At 44.7% G+C, this 20,010-nt stretch overlaps 1 protein-coding gene across 1 annotated transcript; it reads left to right on the plus strand.

Moving 5' to 3' along the window:
• Positions 1 to 6,633: 6,633 nt before the first annotated feature.
• Positions 6,634 to 7,601, plus strand: LOC123062610 (heme-binding-like protein At3g10130, chloroplastic). The gene has a single exon (XM_044486196.1). The coding sequence runs from the start codon at positions 6,794 to 6,796 to the stop codon at positions 7,469 to 7,471; it is 678 nt and encodes a 225-aa protein (XP_044342131.1). The 5' UTR covers positions 6,634 to 6,793; the 3' UTR covers positions 7,472 to 7,601.
• The last annotated feature ends 12,409 nt before the right edge of the window (positions 7,602 to 20,010 follow it).

Raw genomic sequence — 20,010 nt, forward strand, 5'->3', positions numbered from 1 at the left:
TATACGATCTTATGCTATGTTTAGCATTGGGTCTTGTCCATCACATCATTCTCCTAATGATGTGATCTCATTATCAATGACATCCAATGTCCATAGTCAGGAAACCATGACTATGTGTTGATCAACGAGCTAGTCAACTAGAGGCTTACTAGGGACATGTTAGTGTCTATTATTCACACATGTATTATGATTTCCGAATAACACAATTATAGCATGAATAAAGGACAATTATCATGAACAAGGAAATATAATAATAATGCTTTTATTATTGCCTCTAGGGCATATTTCCAACAGGTCGGACCTGGGACCTCCTCGCAGCTTCGTCACACTAATAGCCACTGAGTTCGTGTCAAATTACATGGGCAACCTACTAGAAGGAGAAGAGCTCGTTATACACTTTTTTTTCTTTTTTCTCCATTTTCTTCTGTTTTATTCGGTTGTCTTTAGTACCTTTTTTGTTTTGTTTTCTTTCTTATCTTTTTTCTTCTCCGCTTTTTTGTCATTTTTTTTACATTTATTTCTTCTGTTTTCAATGGTTTTTTTTTCTGTTTTGTTTTGTTTCTTTTCTTTTTTCTTCCTCATTTTTTTTGTTTTCATTATTTCTACACTTGTTTATTTGATTTTATATTCATTTTACAATTTCTTTGGTTTATTGTGTTTCTATTTCAGTTTTCTTTGTTTCTTTTGTTTTTCATTCTACATTTTGTGTATATATCAACAACATTTTTCTAATACACGTTTAACATTTGCCAATACAAATTTAATATTTTATTAATACATGGTCAACAATTTTCTATAAACATTTTAAACATTTTTCAAATGTTTGATTAACATTTTTCAAAAGCAAAATTAAGATTTTTTGAACATACGGTCAACATTTTTGGCTATACACACTTTACACTTTGTCAAATGCTTGATTAACATTTTTCAAATGTAAGATTAACATTTTTCAATACATTGTCAACATTTTTTCTATGCATATTCAACATTTTCACAAATGCTTGATTAATATTTTCTGAATGCAATATTAAAAACATATTGAACACGTGGTCAAAAATTTCCTATACACATTAAACATTTTCCAAATGATTGATTAACATTTTTCAAATATTTTTTTAACATTTTTAAAATGCTTGATTAACATTTTTTATACAATATAAAAAAATCATCATTTTTAATACATGGTTAATATTGTTTATATACTCATTTAACATTTGTCAAATGCTTGAGCAACATTTTACAAATACTTGTTCAACATTTTTTCCAAATGCTTGATTAACATGTTTATACATAATGAAAAAATTCATCAGCTCTTAAGACATGGTCAACAATTTTTATATACACATTTAACATTTTTCAAATGCTTGATCAACATTTTTCAAATGCTTGATGAACATTTTTCAAATATTGTCCAACATTTTTTTCAAATACTTGGTTAATATTTTTATAACATGTTAAAAAAATCATAATTTTTAATACATGGTCAACATTTTTGGATGCACACTTAACATTTTTCAAATGCTTGATCTACATTTTCAAATACTTGTTCGAAAAAATTCAAATGCTTGATTAATTTTTTTTGAATACATGATTAATTTTATCCACCTATTTTAAACATTTTTTGTATACGTGATAAACATTTCTTCTATACACATTTAACTTTTTTTCAAATGCTTGGTCAACATTTACCAAATGTTTGTTATAGAGTGTTTTTTGTAATATATATTTTTAATATTTTAACATATAAAAATATTTAAAAAGTGAAGCAAAAAATGAAACAAAAAACGTAAGGAAAAACAGAAAAAAAAAGACGCTCGGCTTGCCGCGGTCCTTGGTCGGCCCATCTCAGTCTCCCCTTGAGCGTGGATTCCTGTGAAATTACTAGTTGAGAAGTACTCATTGCAAAGATCACTCCAACTCCCCTGGTTGCGACAAGTGGCGCACATATAGCGCGTCACTTGTCGCAACCTGAAGTTTTCCTTTTTTTTAATCCGTTTATTCAAAACGTTTTTTCTCTCAAACCGTGCGTTTAAATCTCGAACCGCTTTCACTGTTGGATTCCTCGCCTCGAGATCTTCAAAACTAGATTCCATGTTGATAGGTTTTGATGAACTTTTTTTTACAAAAATAATCGGACGAAAAAACCGAACCGGGAGCACGGGCTTTTTCCCTTTCCAAAAGAGGCACGCCCGTGCATCTCACGAAATCACAACTGTGACTCTCACGGAAGCAAAACTGTGAGTCTCGCGGAAGGAAAAAAAGAAAACGTGTTTTTTTTCGTTTCCGTGGAGGCACGGCCATGACTCTCGTGAAAGCACAACCGTGCCTCTTGTGGAAGCATAACCGTGAGTCCGTGACTCTCGCGAAAGAAAAAAAACAAAAATGTGTTTTTCCCTTTCCGTGACTCCCGCGAAAGCACAATCGTGCCCCTTGCGGAAGCAAAACCGTAACTCTCGCAAAAGGAAAAAAATAGAAAACACATTTTTTTTCCTTTTCGAGAGGTATGGTCGTAACTCTCGCGAGAAGACAACCGTGTCTCTCACGGAAGCAAAACTGTGACTCTCGCAAAAGAAAAAAACAGAAACACGTTTTTTTTCATTTCTGAGAGGCACGCTGTGGCTCTCGCTAAAGCACAACCGTGCCTCTCGCGGAAGCAAAACCGTGACTCTCGCGAAAGGAAAAAAAACAGAAGACGCATTTTTTTCCGTTTCCGAGAGGTACGGCCGTGACTCTGCCGGAAGTAAAAAAAATAGAAAACGCCTTTTTCCGTTTCCGAGAGGCACGACCATGACTCTCGTGAAAGCACATCCGTGCCTCTCACGGAAGCAAAACCGTGACTCTCGCGAAAGGAAGAAAAAAACAGAAAACGTGTTTTTTTTCGTTTTTGAGAGGCACGTCCATGGCTCTCGCGAAAGCAAAGTCGTGCCTCTTACAGAAGCAAAACCGTGACTTTCACGAAAAAAAAAACGCGTTTTTTACGCAAAAGGAAGACCGGTGGAAAACCAAAACGTTAAAAAAACCAGAAAAAATCATTTAAAAAGTCGAGAACGCGTGTGAAAAAATAAAAAATACAAAATTGGGAGCGTTCAGAGCGTGACATGTGACGAATGGCTAAGAACACGCCAAGTGACGCTGATCGTTGGGAGGCTCCCGAAGGATCACTCGTTAACTAGTTGCTCTCGAGTTCCTGGGAGCTTCTATTCAGCGTGCTAAGCACCAGGAATGGCGCCATCCCTCGTGGACCAGCCCATGTGCTCAACTGTTGACTTTCGAGGGAAAAAATAAACAAAAATCGGAAAAAATGATAAAGGCTGTGAATCAATAAATGTTCATGGATTTTGGAAAAATTTCATGAATTTAAAAAAAGTTTATTGGTTTGAGAAGTTCATCAAATTTGAAAAATAGTTCATTGATTTGAAAAAAAAAATCATGGATTTTGAAAACAAAAGTTCATTGAATTTGAAAAAAGTTGATCTAATTTGAAAAAAGGTTCATACATTAAATAAAAATATCAGCAATTTTGAGCAAAAAGTTCATCAATATGAATAAAAATTCGAATTTGAATAAAGTTCATCATAAAAAGAAAAAAGGAAAGAACAAAGAACAAAAGATATAACTAAACACGTCTCCTTATTTGGCCATGTGGTTACCACAGCGCTCGTCGAGACTTGAGGTTGTGTGTTGGACTCACTCCTCCAGCATTTTTTGAAGATTTAATTTAAAACACTGAAAAAAATACTAGATGGGCCGGCTCAGCGCGGGGACGCTTCAGGCGTCCTTTTGTAAAATATACAGTAACGGGCGGCTGAAGCTCCAAATATTGCCAGGGTTCCTACACTCTCGCCTTCAGCGAGAATGGAATATAGGGGGGGCCCAGATAGAGGATTCAGCCCCGCGGGCCCAACAACAAGGCGAGCAGTTCGCTCACGATGCGCAGGTTCTCCCGTTTTCTAGTTGCCTGGTTCGCAGTTGACTGGTCACAGTCGACCATTGACTTTTCGAGAAAGTATGTTTTTCGAAAGCAGAATTCTTAAAAAATGTTCATGGATTTGGATATGTTCACAAATTTTTTAAAAACCATGGGTTCAAAAATAGTTTATGGATTTGAAAAAAGTTCACGAGTTCAAAAAAAATTAACAAATGAAAAAGTCCATGAGTAAAAAAATTCACAAATTAAAAAAAGTTCATGAATTTGAAAAAAATCAAATATTCATTTTTTGGATTTAAAAAAATTCATGCATTTTAAAAATTCCACACATTTGGAAAAGAAAAAGGAAAAGCAAAATGAAAAATAAATAAACAGAAAACCAAAAAATGAGTGGGTTAATCAACAAGTGTAATGCTTCCTGATGCCTTATTAGTGCTCAACCCAAGAAATATTTGAAATAGCTTTATGTGTGAGAATTTTTATAAATCACCCTTTAAAGTTATGTATGGTCATAGTCCTAGATACTTTGAAGTTTGTTTCTTTTGATACTGTAGCTCTTGCTGATATCCCATGATGGTTGGAATACAGAGAAGTGGTTAATCAGTCTACCAGGTAACAGTGGCGGAGACAGGGGGACCAGCAGGGGCCCTGCCCCCCCCCCTAACATCTCATATTTGCTGCTAATCATCTAATGAACAATGCACAATTAGTGAGTTTTTTGCTGCTAAAAACAGACTTCTAGTGATTTGGCCCTCCCCAACCTGTTCTAACAGCCCTCGCCCCCCTGATAATTTTTTCCTGGCTCCGCCACTGCCAGGTAACATCTCCCGAGAACTGAACAAAGAATGAAACTCAACAAAGAATGAAGAATCAAGCTGACAAGCATAGAACTGAGAGGGTTTTGCCACAGGAGAGAAAGTTCTTGAAACTTCAGCCATATGTGCAAACTGCAGTAGAACACACAATTAATAAAAAGTTTTTTTAATTCTCTTTTCTTATTACCGAGTGAATTGGAGAACTTGCTTACATAACGCATCTCCCAGTAGTCAGTATGGTTCATCCTGTTGTCCATATTTTGCATCTCAAGAAGTGTGTGAAACCACCTTATCAGGTACACAAGAATTTTCCTTTGTTTAATTCTTCTCTTTGAGTGTTTGTCAAGGTTTTGCAACAACGTGTGCGTCTTGCAGGGGATCAGACCATTGCTCAAGTGTTGGAATGGAATGATTCACCTCTTGATGCAGCTACGGGGAGGACTTGGCTGAGCTCAAGCAAAGGTTTCCCAGGGTGCCGTCTTGGGGACAAGTCACAACTCAAGATGGGGGGATGCTTGCAGCTCAAGCTATAGGAAGAGCAATGACAAGCGAAAAGAGAAAGCTTCAACTTGTGGGCCTTGAGATCGTCCACTCGACAAGCCAGGCTACCCCAATGGTGTGGAGACCTGAACTGGGCCCGTTAAGGGTGTGTAACATGTTCGACCGCTTAGCTGTATAGTTTCTGCTTTGTTCCACTCTTACTTGGCCAGGAGGAAAGAAAGGTTCTGGCCTGGATTCGAATGTCAAACTCGTTGTAATCCAGACTCGCTGTGAGGGTGGATGAGAGGATAATTCAGAGAGAACCACCATTTCCAGTCCTCATTCAAAAGTAAGAGAGAGCTTAGGGGCCGTTTGGATCGTGGTCGATGGCTACCACGCCAAAATCTTGGCGTTGACTGGCTGCATGGGTGGATGTTTGGATCATGGCCCAGCTTCCGTTGCCCCGCCAATATCTTGGTAGCCCAGTTCAGAATCAACACCCACGCGCGGGCGAGATGCGGGCGGCCGATTGCTCCATCAAAATTTTGGCCCTCCCTTGATTTGGCGTGGCCGTACTGGGCGTAATCCAAACAACCCCTTAATCCTTATAGCAGCCTCCACCCTTGCTTCGTAAGCATATACTGATTACTAAACAATTAGAGGTCTCTGAAAGCCCATGCCACCAGCACACTTCGGGTACCACTATGTCTAGCCACTTTGTCTAATGCACCTTCCGCTTGTGCCCGTCTTCTCCCCACCAAAACCGTGCCACAACGTTCGCAATCTCTTGGTGCACTTCCATATTAACAACTTTTCCTTTTTTAAAACAGAGACATTGACAACTTGAAACAACTCATAGAATAAGCTGAGATAGCTTAACATATTGATTTTTAATCAAGACTTTTCATGACTGCTTATCTTTATATACATAACTGGTGTCGTAATTTTGTGATGTGTTTTATAGTTTCACCGTTGGATTTAGGCCCCGTTCGGGAATACTCCGCTCCACGTTTCGTTCCGGGAGCGGACGGAGCTGCAGTATGAAATCTGGGAGCGAGCAAACTGCCGCTCCACAAAATCTAGGAGCTGATGAATTCCCGAACGGGGCCTTAAACTTTAGAGGCTGAATATTCGGCGGTCCACTAATTGCACCGGTGTTCTGGCTGGTATGAAGAGGTGTATTTGCCGTTTGCTCCAATTTCTTGCAAGTCGACGTTCAGCCCTCCCCTCTTCGTCGGAACATGGCGTGCAAGTCAAAGCCGGCCAGCGGAACTTTCTCTCTAAGCCAAAAACGGAAGGAAGAAGAAAGGAGAAGGAACGTGCGTACAAGACGAAAATTCCTCAAACAATGTGCCGAAATCGAAAACGCCTCCGTGGAGCAACGCGCGCCGCAGCTCACGCACCATACCTCGTCCACTCGTCCGAATCTCTCGCTGGTTCTTAAGCCCCAGCGCCGCCGAGCCAAATCAACATTCACCCAACGAAGCTCAGAGACCTCTGTTGAGCGCTCCATCGAACAAGCCTCGCCGCCCCTGTTGGCTGTTGCCATTCGCCGCGACCGGCGCCGGCCATGGGTCTGGCGATGGGCAAGCTGATGCTGGGGAAGATCATCGTGGAGACGCCCAAGCACGAGGTGCTCCACGCCGGCGACGGCTACGAGATCCGCAAGTACCCGCCGTGCGTCGCCGCCGAGGTGACCTACGACCCCAAGGAGATGAAAGGCGACCGCGACGGCGGGTTCCAGGTCCTCGCCAACTACATCGGCGCCTTCGGCAAGCCGCAGAACACCAAGCCGGAGGCCATCGCCATGACGGCGCCGGTCATCACCTCCTCCGGCGGTGGCGGCGAGGCCGAGCCGATCGCCATGACGGCGCCCGTGATCACCTCCTCCGAGCCGGAGCCGGTGGCGATGACGGTGCCGGTCCTCACGGCCGAGGGCCGCGAGGAGCACGCGGGCAAGGTGACGATGCAGTTCCTGCTGCCGTCCAAGTACGCCAAGGCGGAGGAGGCGCCGCGGCCGACGGACGAGCGGGTGGTGCTGCGGGAGGTGGGGGAGCGCAAGTACGCCGTGGTGAGGTTCAGCGGCCTGGCCGGGGAGAAGGTGGTGGCGGAGAAGGCGGAGGGGCTCAAGGCCGCGCTGGAGAAGGACGGGCACGCCGTCACGGGCCCCTTCGTGCTCTCCCGCTACAACCCGCCGTGGACGCTCCCGCCGCTGCGCACCAACGAGGTCATGTTCCCCGTCGAGTGATCGATCGTCCGGCCAGCCGGCCGCCTTATGTATGCAGCTACCGTGTGCTAGTATCTCATTAGCTTTGTAGCCTTTCCATTCTGTTTAAGCACAATAAATAATCGAATGGTCTGCTGAATGTTGATATTGACATGGCCCTGGACGAACTGACGAAGACCTATATTTATCACTGCAAAGCGGCAACACCTCAGACACCACAACTCGTTAACTAAATTGGATTCAGAAACTCTCAAACTCACGTGTCCGTGCTACTTCCTCAAACAGTGGATTGGCGTAGCAGAGTTCTGCCGCCTCGCACAAGAAGGAAACAGAGTACTCTGCTATGCTCAATAGACTGCTCATTTTTGTTCTTCTGCCAAATCCAAAAAATGAGAGCAAACTATATGACTTTGCTGGGAGAGTAAACATAGTACTCCCTCTGTAAACTAAACGCTCTTATATTAGTTTACATAGGGAGTACATCCATTGAGGAAGCTGAAATAATCACGAACGATAAAAAGATATCCATCGACGTTGAAGTTCTTCGCCTCTGGCTCTACTTTCGTCATCTCAACATTTATCTGGTGAAAAAAAAACTACATAAAATAATACTTAAGCAAGCTAAACCAACTTCAAAGGCTTCAAAAGTTCCACAGTTCAATAGGTGGGGACCTACGATCATTGAACACACACTAGGGTGTTGGCGACCGTTCGAGTATGCTGCCTTATCTCTACATTTCGTAATTTATGGATGTGTTTGATTAGAGGGATATGCTAGAGTGGCTATGGTATCCCCATCCAGCTGGATATGGATAGCCATTTTTTCTGTTTGGTTGGGTGAGTGAGGTTAGCCCAAGTTTTGTTTGGTTTGAAGGATGAATCATGGTTGGGGATAGCCATTGGAGTGTTTGGTTAGAGGGATGAGTAATGGATATGGGTTGTGGTTGGGGATAGCCATCTGCAGGGCTACGAAGGCCGAGCGACACTCACCTGTTTTTCGCCGCCGCCATGACCTCTGCTGACAGAGAGAAGCAGGGCCGGCAAGATAAGGGAGGTGCGCACTCACGTCGTCGCCGGGCTTCGATCTCCTGCCGTCGATGCATACTCACCGTCGTCGTCGAGCTTCGATTTGCCGCTACCGCTGCCACGGGAGAGAAGAAAGATGGAAAGAGGAAAAGAGGTAGGGTTGTCTTCTCACAGGGCATGCTGGGGATGCCCATATCCGCTAGATTTTCGAGGACGCATAGAGCCTGATTTTGGACGAATAATCCGAGCATCTGGCCATCCCTGTCCATACTCGCCCATGAACCAAACGACTGCGATCCACATACAAATGGATATCCTTGACCCATAGAGCAATAACACATTATCCAAACACATCCTATGATCTATAATCCGGACGAGGCGTTTTTGCTCCCGGGATCAGATGAGTCCGGGAGTGAACATTAAATTCACCAAAAATAGTAAAGAAAAAATAGGTGAAAGATACTCGAGTTCTTGATATCCGTGCGAAAATTCAGCGTGTTTCAACATCTCACGATCTCTCCGAAAAAAGACAAATTTGGGGTATGTGAAAAACTTTACTGTTTTACACTGTTCAGACCTGATTTTGTTATTTTTGCTGAGAGCTACTCAGATGTCTGTATGAGCTGAAACTTGGCACAGTTTTCACACACTCAAGCATCTTTCTGTTGGAAATATGCCCTAGAGGCAATAATAAAAGCATTATTATTATATTTCCTTGTTCATGATAATTGTCTTTATTCATGCTATAATTGTGTTATCCGGAAATCGTAATACATGTGTGAATAATAGACACCAACATGTCCCTAGTAAGCCTCTAGTTGACTAGCTCGTTGATCAACAGATAGTCATGGTTTCCTGACTATGGACATTGGATGTCATTGATAACGAGATCACATCATTAGGAGAATGATGTGATGGACAAGACCCAATCCTAAACATAGCATAATATCGTATAGTTTGTTTGCTAGAGTTCTCCAATGTCAAGTATCCTTTCCTTAGACCATGAGATCGTGTAACTCCCGGATATCGTAGGAGTGCTTTGGGTGTACCAAACGTCACAACGTAACTGGGTGACTATAAAGGTATACTACGGGTATCTCCGAAAGTGTCTGTTGGGTTGGCACGGATCAAGACTGGGATTTGTCACTCCGTATGACGGAGAGGTATCACTGGGCCCACTCGGCAATGCATCATCATAATGAGCTTAAAGTGACCAAGTGTCTGGTCACGGGATCATGCATTATGGTACGAGTAAAGTGACTTGCCGGTAACGAGATTGAACGAGGTATTGGGATACTGACGATCGAATCTCGGGCAAGTAACATACCAATTGTCAAAGGGAATTGTATACGGGGTTGCTTGAATCCTCGACATCGTGGTTCATCCGATGAGATCATCGAGGAGCATGTGGGAGCCACCATGGGTATCCAGATCCCGCTGTTGGTTATTGACCGGAGAGTCATCTCGGTCATGTCTACATGTCTCCCGAACCCGTAGGGTCTACACACTTAAGGTTCGGTGACGCTAGGGTTGTAGGGATATGTATATGCAGTAACCCGAATGTTGTTTGGAGTCCCGGATGAGATCCCGGACGTCACGAGGAGTTCCGGAATGGTCCAGAGGTAAAGAATTATATATAGGAAGTGCTATTTCGGGCATCGGGACAAGTTTCGGGGTCATCGGTATTGTACCGGGACCACCGGAAGGGTCCCGGGGGTCCACCGGGTGGGGCCACCTGCCCCGGGGGGCCACATGGGCTGTAGGGGGTGCGCCTTGGCCTATATGGGCCAAGGGCACCAGTCCCAAGAGGCCCATGCGCCTAGGGTTCAAGGAAGGGAAGAGTCCCAAAGGGGGAAGGCACCTCCTAGGTGCCATGGGGAGGAGGGATTCCTCCCTTGGCCGCACCCCCCCTAGGAGATTGGATCTCCTAGGGCCGGCGCCCCCCCCCTTGGACTCCCTATATATAGTGGGGAAGGAGGGCCTATAAATCCACGCCTTTGGTGCCTCCCTCTCCCTCTCCAACACATCCTCCTCTTCCATAGTGCTTGGCGAAGCCCTGCCGGAGTACTGCAGCTCCACCACCACCACGCCGTTGTGCTGTTGTTGGAGCCATCTTCCTCAACCTCTCCTTCCCCCTTGCAGGATCAAGAAGAAGGAGACGTTACGCTGACCGTACGTGTGTTGAACACGGAGGTGTCGTCCGTTCGGCGCTAGGATCTCCGGTGATTTGGATCACGTCGAGTACGCCTTCCTCATCCCCGTTCTTTGAATGCTTCCGCGCGTGATCTACAAAGGTATGTAGATGCAATCCAATCACTCGTTGCTAGATGAACTCCTAGATGGATCTTGGTGAAACCGTAGGAAAATTTTTGTTTTCTGCAACGTTCCCCCATAGTGGCATCATGAGCTAGGTCTATGTGTAGTTCTCTTGCACGAGTAGAACACAATTTGTTGTGGGCGTTGATGTTGTCAACTTTCTTGCCGCTACTAGTCTCATCTTGCTTCAACGGTATTGTGGGATGAAGTGGCCCGGACCAACCTTACACGTACGCTTAAGTGAGACCGGTTCCACCGACTAACATACACAAGTTGCATAAGGTGGCTGGCGGGTGTCTGTCTCTCCCACTTTAGTTGGAGCGGATTCGATGAAAAGGGTCCTTATGAAGGGTAAATAGAAGTTGACAAATCACATTGTGGCTTTCACGTAGGTAAGAAAACGTTCTTGTTAGAACCCTATTTCAGCCACGTAAAACTTGCAACAACAATTAGAGGACGTCTAACTTGTTTTTGCAACAAGTGCTTTGTGATATGATATGGCCAAAGTTGTGATGAATGATGAATGATCTATATGTGATGTATGAGATGTTCATGCTATTGTAATAGGAATCACGACTTGCATGTCGATGAGTATGACAACCGGCAGGAGCCATAGGAGTTGTCTTTATTTTTGTATGACCTGCGTGTCATTGAGAAACGCCATGTAAATTACTTTACTTTATTGCTAAACGCGTTAGCCATAGTAGTAGAAGTAATAGTTGGCGAGCAACTTCATGGAGACACAATGATGGAGATCATGATGATGGAGATCATGGTGTCATGCCGGTGACAAGATGATCATGGAACCCCAAGATGGAGATCAAAGGAGCTATGTGATATTGGCCATATCATGTCACTATTATTAATTGATTGCATGTGATGTTTATCATGTTTTTGCATCTTGTTTGCTTAGAACGACGGTAGTAAATAAGATGATCCCTCATAATAATTTCAAGAAAGTGTTCCCCCTAACTGTGCACCGTTGCGATAGTTCGTTGTTTCGAAGCACCACATGATGATCGGGTGTGATAGATTCTAACGTTCACATACAACGGGTGTAAGACAGATTTACACATGCAAACACTTAGGTTGACTTGACGAGCCTAGCATGTACAGACATGGCCTCGGAACACAAAAGACCGAGAGGTCGAGCATGAGTCGTATAGAAGATACGATCAACATGAAGATGTTCACCGACGTTGGCTAGTCCGTCTCACGTGATGATCGGACACGGCCTAGTTAACTCGGATCATGTTACACTTAGATTACAGGAGGGATGTTTATCTAAGTGGGAGTTCATTGAATAATTTGATTAGATGAACTTAATTATCATGAACTTAGTCTAAAATTTTACAATATGTCTTGTAGATGAAATGGCCAACGTAGTCCTCAACTTCAACGCGTTCCTAGAGAAAACCAAGCTGAAAGACGATGGCAGCAACTACACGGACTGGGTCCGGAACCTGAGGATCATCATCATAGCTGCCAAGAAAGATTATGTCCTACAAGCACCGCTAGGTGACGCACCTGTTCTCCCTGCAGAACAAGACGTTATGAACGCTTGGCAGGCACGTACCGATGACTACTCCCTCGTTCAGTGCGGCATGCTTTACAGCTTAGAGCCGGGGCTCCAAAAACGTTTTGAGAGACATGGAGCATATGAGATGTTCGAAGAGCTGAAAATGGTTTTTCAAGCTCATGCCTGGGTCGAGAGATATCAAGTCTCTGACAAGTTCTTCAGCTGTAAGATGGAGGAAAACAGTTCTGTCAGTGAGCACATACTCACTATGTCTGGGTTGCATAACCGCTTGACTCAGCTGGGAGTTAATCTCTCGGATGACGCGGTCATTGACAGGATCCTTCAGTCGCTTCCATCGAGCTACAAGAGCTTTGTGATGAACTTCAATATGCAGGGGATGGAAAAGACCATTCCTGAAGTATTTGCAATGCTGAAATCAGCAGAGGTAGAAGTCAAGAAGGAACATCAAGTGTTGATGGTGAATAAAACCACTAAGTTCAAGAAGGGCAAGGGTAAGAAAGCCTTCAAGAAGGACGACAAGGGAGTTGCTGCGTCCGGCAAGCAAGCTGTCGGGAAGAAGCCAAAGAATGGACCCAAGCCCGAGACTGAGTGCGTTTATTGCAAGGAAAGTGGTCACTGGAAGCGGAACTGCCCCAAATACTTAGCGGACAAGAAGGCCCGCAAAACGAAAGGTATATGTGATATACATGTAATTGATGTGTACCTTACCAGTACTCGTAGTAGCTCCTGGGTATTTGATACCGGTGCAGTTGCTCACATTTGTAACTCAAAGCAGGAGCTGCGGAATAAGCGGAGACTGGCAAAGGACGAGGTGACGATGCGCGTCGGGAATGGTTCCAAGGTCGATGTGATCGCCGTCGGCACGCTACCTCTACATTTACCTACGGGATTAGTTTTGAACCTCAATAATTGTTATTTAGTGCCAAGTTTGAGCATGAACATTGTATCAGGATCTCGTTTAATACGAGATGGCTACTCATTTAAATCCGAGAATAATGGTTGTTCTATTTATATGAGAGATATGTTTTATGGTCATGCTCTGATGGTGAATGGTTTATTCTTAATGAATCTCGAGCGTAATGCTACACATATTCATAGTGTGAATACCAAAAGATGTAAGATTGATAATGATAGTCCCACATACTTGTGGCACTGCCGCCTTGGTCACATAGGTCTCAAACGCATGAAGAAGCTTCATACTGATGGACTTTTAGAGTCTCTTGATTATGAATCATTTGACACGTGCGAACCATGCCTCATGGGTAAAATGACCAAGACTCCGTTCTCAGGAACAATGGAGCGAGCAACCAACTTATTGGAAATCATACATACTAATGTGTGCGGTCCAATGAGTGTTGAGGCTCGCGGTGGCTATCGTTATGTTCTCACCCTCATTGATGACTTGAGTAGATATGGGTATGTCTACTTAATGAAACACAAGTCTGAGACCTTTGAAAAGTTCAAGGAATTTCAGAGTGAGGTTGAGAATCAACGTGACAGAAAAATCAAGTTCCTACGATCAGATCGTGGAGGAGAATACTTGAGTCACGAGTTTGGCACACACTTAAGAAAATGTGGAATAGTTTCACAGCTCACGCCGCCTGGAACACCTCAGCGTAATGGTGTGTCCGAACGTCGTAATCACACTCTATTAGATATGGTGCGATCTATGATGTCTCTTGCCGATTTACCGCTATCTTTTTGGGGCTATGCTTTAGAGACTGCCGCATTCACTTTAAATAGGGCTCCATCGAAATCCGTTGAGACGACACCGTTTGAATTATGGTTTGGGAAGAAACCTAAGCTGTCATTTCTAAAAGTTTGGGGATGCGATGCTTATGTCAAGAAACTTCAACCTGAAAAGCTCGAACCCAAATCGGAGAAATGCGTCTTCATAGGATACCCTAAAGAAACTATTGGGTATACCTTCTACCTCAGATCCGAAGGCAAGATCTTTGTTGCTAAGAATGAATCCTTTCTAGAGAAGGAGTTTCTCTCGAAAGAAGTAAGTGGGAGGAAAGTAGAACTTGATGAAGTATTACCTCTTGAACCGGAAAATGGCGCAACTCAAGAAAATGTTCCTGAGGTGCCTGCACCGACTAGAGAGGAAGTTAATGATAATGATCAAGATACTTCTGATCAAGCTCCTACTGAAATTCGAAGGTCCACAAGGACACGTTCCGCACCAGAGTGGTACGGCAACCCTGTCTTGGAAATCATGTTGTTAGACAACGGTGAACCTTCGAACTATGAAGAAGCGATGGCGGGCCCGGATTCTGACAAATGGCTAGAAGCCATGAAATCCGAGATAGGATCCATGTATGAAAATGAAGTATGGACTTTGACTGACTTGCCTGTTGAGCGGCGAGCCATAGAAAATAAATGGATCTTTAAGAAGAAGACAAACGCGGATGGTAATGTGACCATCTATAAAGCTCGGCTTGTCGCTAAGGGTTATCGACAAGTTCAAGGGGTTGACTACGATGAGACTTTCTCACTGGTAGCGAAGCTGAAGTCCGTCCGAATCATGTTAGCGATTGCCGCATTCTATGATTATGAAATATGGCAAATGGACATCAAAACGGAATTCCTTCATGGTTTCCTTAAGGAAGAATTGTATATGATGCAGCCGGAAGGTTTTGTTGATCCTAAGAATGCTGACAAGGTGTGCAAGCTCCAACGCTCGATTTATGGGCTGGTGCAAGCATCTCGGAGTTGGAACATTCGCTTTGATGAGATGATCAAAGCGTTTGGGTTTACGCAGACTTATGGAGAAGCCTGCGTTTACAAGAAAGTGAGTGCGAGCTCTGTAGCATTTGTCATATTATATGTAGATGACATACTTTTGATGGGAAATGATATAGAACTCTTGGACAGCATAAAGGCCTACTTGAATAAGAGTTTTTCAATGAAGGACTTTGGAGAAGCTGCTTATATATTAGGCATCAAGATCTACAGAGATAGATCAAGACGCCTCATAGGTCTTTCACAAAGCACATACCTTGATAAGATATTGAAGAAGTTCAATATGGATCAGTCTAAGAAGGGGTTCTTGCCTGTATTTCAAGGTGTGAAATTGAGCTCAGCTCAATGTCCGACCACGGTAGAAGATATAGAAGAGATGAGTGTCATCCCCTATGCCTCAGCCATAGGTTCTATTATGTATGCCATGCTGTGTACCAGACCTGATGTAAACCTTGCCGTAAGTTTGGTAGGAAGGTACCAAAGTAATCCCGGCAAGGAACACTGGACAGCGGTCAAGAATATCCTGAAGTACCTGAAAAGGACTAAGGAAATGTTTCTCGTTTATGGAGGTGACGAAGAGCTCGTCGTAAAGGGTTACGTCGACGCTAGCTTCGACATAGATCTGGATGACTCTAAGTCACAAACCGGATACGTGTATATTTTGAATGGTGGGGCAGTAAGCTGGTGCAGTTGCAAGCAGAGCGTCGTGGCGGGATCTACATGTGAAGCGGAGTACATGGCAACCTCGGAGGCAGCGCATGAAGCAATTTGGGTGAAGGAGTTCATCACCGACCTAGGAGTCATACCCAATGCGTCGGGGCCGATCAAGCTCTTCTGTGACAACACTGGAGCTATTGCTCTTGCCAAGGAGCCCAGGTTTCACAAGAAGACAAGGCACATCAAGCGTCACTTCAACTCCATTCGTGAAAATGTTCAAGATGGAGACATAGATATTTGTAAAGTACATACGGACCTGAATGTAGCAGATCCGTTGACTAAACCTCTCCCTAGAGCAAAACATGATCAACACCAGAATTCCATGGGTGTTCGATTCATCACAATGTAACTAGATTATTGACTCTAGTGCAAGTGGGAGACTATTGGAAATATGCCCTAGAGGCAATAATAAAAGCATTATTATTATATTTCCTTGTTCATGATAATTGTCTTTATTCATGCTATAATTGTGTTATCCAGAAATCGTAATACATGTGTGAATAATAGACACCAACATGTCCCTAGTAAGCCTCTAGTTGACTAGCTCGTTGATCAACAGATAGTCATGGTTTCCTGACTATGGACATTGGATGTCATTGATAACGAGACCACATCATTAGGAGAATGATGTGATGGACAAGACCCAATCCTAAACATAGCATAAGATCGTATAGTTCGTTTGCTAGAGTTCTCCAATGTCAAGTATCCTTTCCTTAGACCATGAGATCGTGTAACTCCCGGATACCGTAGGAGTGCTTTGGGTGTACCAAACGTCACAACGTAACTGGGTGACTATAAAGGTATACTACGGGTATCTCCGAAAGTGTCTGTTGGGTTGGCACGGATCAAGACTGGGATTTGTCACTCCGTATGACGGAGAGGTATCACTGGGCCCACTTGGTAATGCATCATCATAATGAGCTTAAAGTGACCAAGTGTCTGGTCACGGGATCATGCATTACGGTACGAGTAAAGTGACTTGCCGATAACGAGATTGAACGAGGTATTGGGATACCGACGATCGAATCTCGGGCAAGTAACATACCGATTGGCAAAGGGAATTGTATACGGGGTTGCTTGAATCCTCGACATCGTGGTTCATCTGATGAGATCTTCGAGGAGCATGTGGGAGCCAACATGGGTATCCAGATCCCGCTGTTGGTTATTGACCGGAGAATCATCTCGGTCATGTCTACATGTCTCCCGAACCCGTAGGGTCTACACACTTAAGGTTCGGTGACGCTAGGGTTGTAGGGATATGTATATGCAGTAACCCGAATGTTGTTCGGAGTCCCGGATGAGATCCCGGACGTCATGAGGAGTTCCGGAATGGTCCGGAGGTAAAGAATTATATATAGGAAGTGCTATTTCGGGCATCGGGACAAGTTTCGGGGTCACCGGTATTGTACCGGGACCACCGGAAGGGTCCCGGGGGTCCACCGGGTGGGGCCACCTGCCCCGGGGGGCCACATGGGCTGTAGGGGGTGCGCCTTAGCCTATATGGGCCAAGGGCACCAGTCCCAAGAGGCCCATGCGCCTAGGGTTCAAGGAAGGGAAGAGTCCCAAAGGGGGAAGGCACCTCCTAGGTGCCATGGGGAGGAGGGATTCCTCCCTTGGCCGCACCCCCCCTAGGAGATTGTATCTCCTAGGGCCCCCCCCCCTTGGACTCCCTATATATAGTGGGGAAGGAGTGCCTCTAAAACCACGCCTTTGGTGCCTCCCTCTCCCTCTCCAACACATCCTCCTCTTCCATAGTGCTTGGCGAAGCCCTGCCGGAGTACTGCAGCTCCACCACCACCACGCCGTCGTGCTGCTGTTGGAGCCATCTTCCTCAACCTCTCCTTCCCCCTTGCTGGATCAAGAAGAAGGAGACGTTACGCTGACCATACGTGTGTTGAACACGGAGGTGCCGTCCGTTCGGCGCTAGGATCTCCGGTGATTTGGATCACGTCGAGTACGCCTTCCTCATCCCCGTTCTTTGAACGCTTCCGCGGGTGATCTACAAAGGTATGTAGATGCAATCCAATCACTCATTGCTAGATGAACTCCTAGATGGATCTTGGTGAAACCGTAGGAAAATTTTTGTTTTCTGCAACGTTCCCCAACACTTTCACCATAATTTTTTTCTAAATTTTCTAGTATTTTGTTTGAATTTATTATTCATAGGGTGTAAATGAGCTCGGGAGTCGAACTGGATATTCGTTTTAATCCATACTTTTCTTATCTCCACGAGAGACTTCTTGCTGTCCAAACCATGTTCTCTACAAAAACTACCATGGGGCTTGTAGGATCGAAAGTAGGTCTAGAGGGGGGGATGATTAGACTACTTGACCAAATAAAAATCTATCATTTTCCTAATTTTAAGTGTTGGTAGATCTTAGCAATTAGAACAAGTCAAGCAATCAACCTACACATGCAATTCTAAGAGTGTAGCAGCGGAAAGTAAAAGATTGCATATGAAGGTAAAGGGAAGGGTTTGGAGAAGTTAAACACAATGTAGAGACGGAGATTTTTGGCGTGGTTCTGATAGGTGGTGCTATCGTACATCCACGTTGATGGAGACTTCAGCCCACAAAGGGTAACGGTTGCGCGAGTCCATGAAGGGCTCCACCCATGAAGAGTCCATGAAGAAGCAACCTTGTCTATCCCACCATGCCATCGCCCATGAAGGACCTGCCTCTATCGGGTAGATCTTCATGAAGTAGGCGATCTCCTTGCCCTTACAAATTTCTTGGTTCAACTCCACAATCTTGTCAGAGGCTCCCAAGCGTCATCTAACCAATCTAGAAGACACCACTCTCCAAAAGGTAATAGACGGTGTGATGATGATGAACTCCTTGCTCTTGTGCTTCAAATGATAGTCTCCCTGTCGGTGTTAAAACCGGCGGATTTCGGGTAGGGGGTCCCGAACTGTGCGTCTAAGGCGGATGGTAACAGGAGGCAGGGGACACGATGTTTACCCAGGTTCGGGCCCTCTTGATGGAGGTAATACCCTACGTCCTGCTTGATTGTTCTTGATGATATGAGTATTACAAGAGTTGATCTACCACGAGATCGTAGAGGCTAAACCCTAGAAACTAGCCTATGGTATGATTGTATGTTGTCCTATGGACTAAACCCTCCGGTTTATATAGACACCGGAGGGGGCTAGGGTTACACAGAGTCGGTTACAAGGGAGGAGATCTACATATCTGTATTGCCTAGCTTGCCTTCCACGCCAAGGAGAGTCCATCCGGACACGGGACGAAGTCTTCAATCTTGTATCTTCATAGTCCAACAGTCCGGCCAAAGGATATAGTCCGGCTGTCCGGTGACCCCCTAACCTAGGACTCCCTCAGTAGCCCCTGAACCAGGCTTCAATGATGATGAGTCCGACGCGCAGTATTGTGTTCGGCATTGCAAGGCGGGTTCCTCCTCCGAATACTCCATAGAAGATTTTGAACACTAGAATAGTGTCCGGCTCTACAAAACAAGTTCCACATACTACCGTAGAGAGAATAATATTTCCACAAATCTAATCTGCTGACGCGTTCTGACAGCACGGCGTCATGTCATGGCTCGGTCATTATTCGAACCGTTTTTCTCAACCAGCACCGCATATAACATGAGGCGGTTTTCTTGATACGTCTTGTTAAAGCAGAGATCGTGCCCCCCTTATTACGGGATTCTCATCAATACGGACGTGGGTAACCCATCCGCGCCATTACTTACGACGCTTGAGGAATAAGAGGTTTTACCAAGCGAGGGGGAGGCACATCGCCTCTTCCGCCCTTATAAAGGGACAAGAATTCACCCTCTTCACCCATACCTTCTTCCCAACTCATTCCATTCTGCTCAGGCTCCAACGCGCGAGCGTTCACCCCCTCTACCCATAAGAGGTCTTCCAAAGATGTCTGGATCCGGAGCAGGAGGCAAATGGATGGCCTCTACCGTCCGAGAGAAGGATATCAAAAAGCTTCGGGAGGCCGGGTATCTGGCCAAGAAAATCGGCCACCATCTCCCGATGGCGGGACAGATCGTCCCCACTCCGGAACCCCACGAGAGGGTTGTATTCCTCCCTCACTTTGTCCGTGGGCTGGGATTTCCCCTCCACCCATTCGTTCGCGGTATCATGTACTATTATGGGATCTATCTTCACGATCTGTCCCCTAATTCCTTCCTCAACATCTTGACATTCATTGTCGTGTGCGAGGCTTTTCTCCGCGTTTCGCCACAC

Source organism: Triticum aestivum, chromosome 3A (genome assembly GCF_018294505.1).
Source record: "Triticum aestivum cultivar Chinese Spring chromosome 3A, IWGSC CS RefSeq v2.1, whole genome shotgun sequence".
NCBI classification, from domain to species: Eukaryota; Viridiplantae; Streptophyta; class Magnoliopsida; order Poales; family Poaceae; genus Triticum; species Triticum aestivum.

Bases quoted from the DNA above. Each gene is read 5' to 3' on its own strand.
- LOC123062610 (XM_044486196.1), top strand. From the start codon at position 6,794: ATGGGTCTGGCGATGGGCAAGCTGATGCTGGGGAAGATCATCGTGGAG.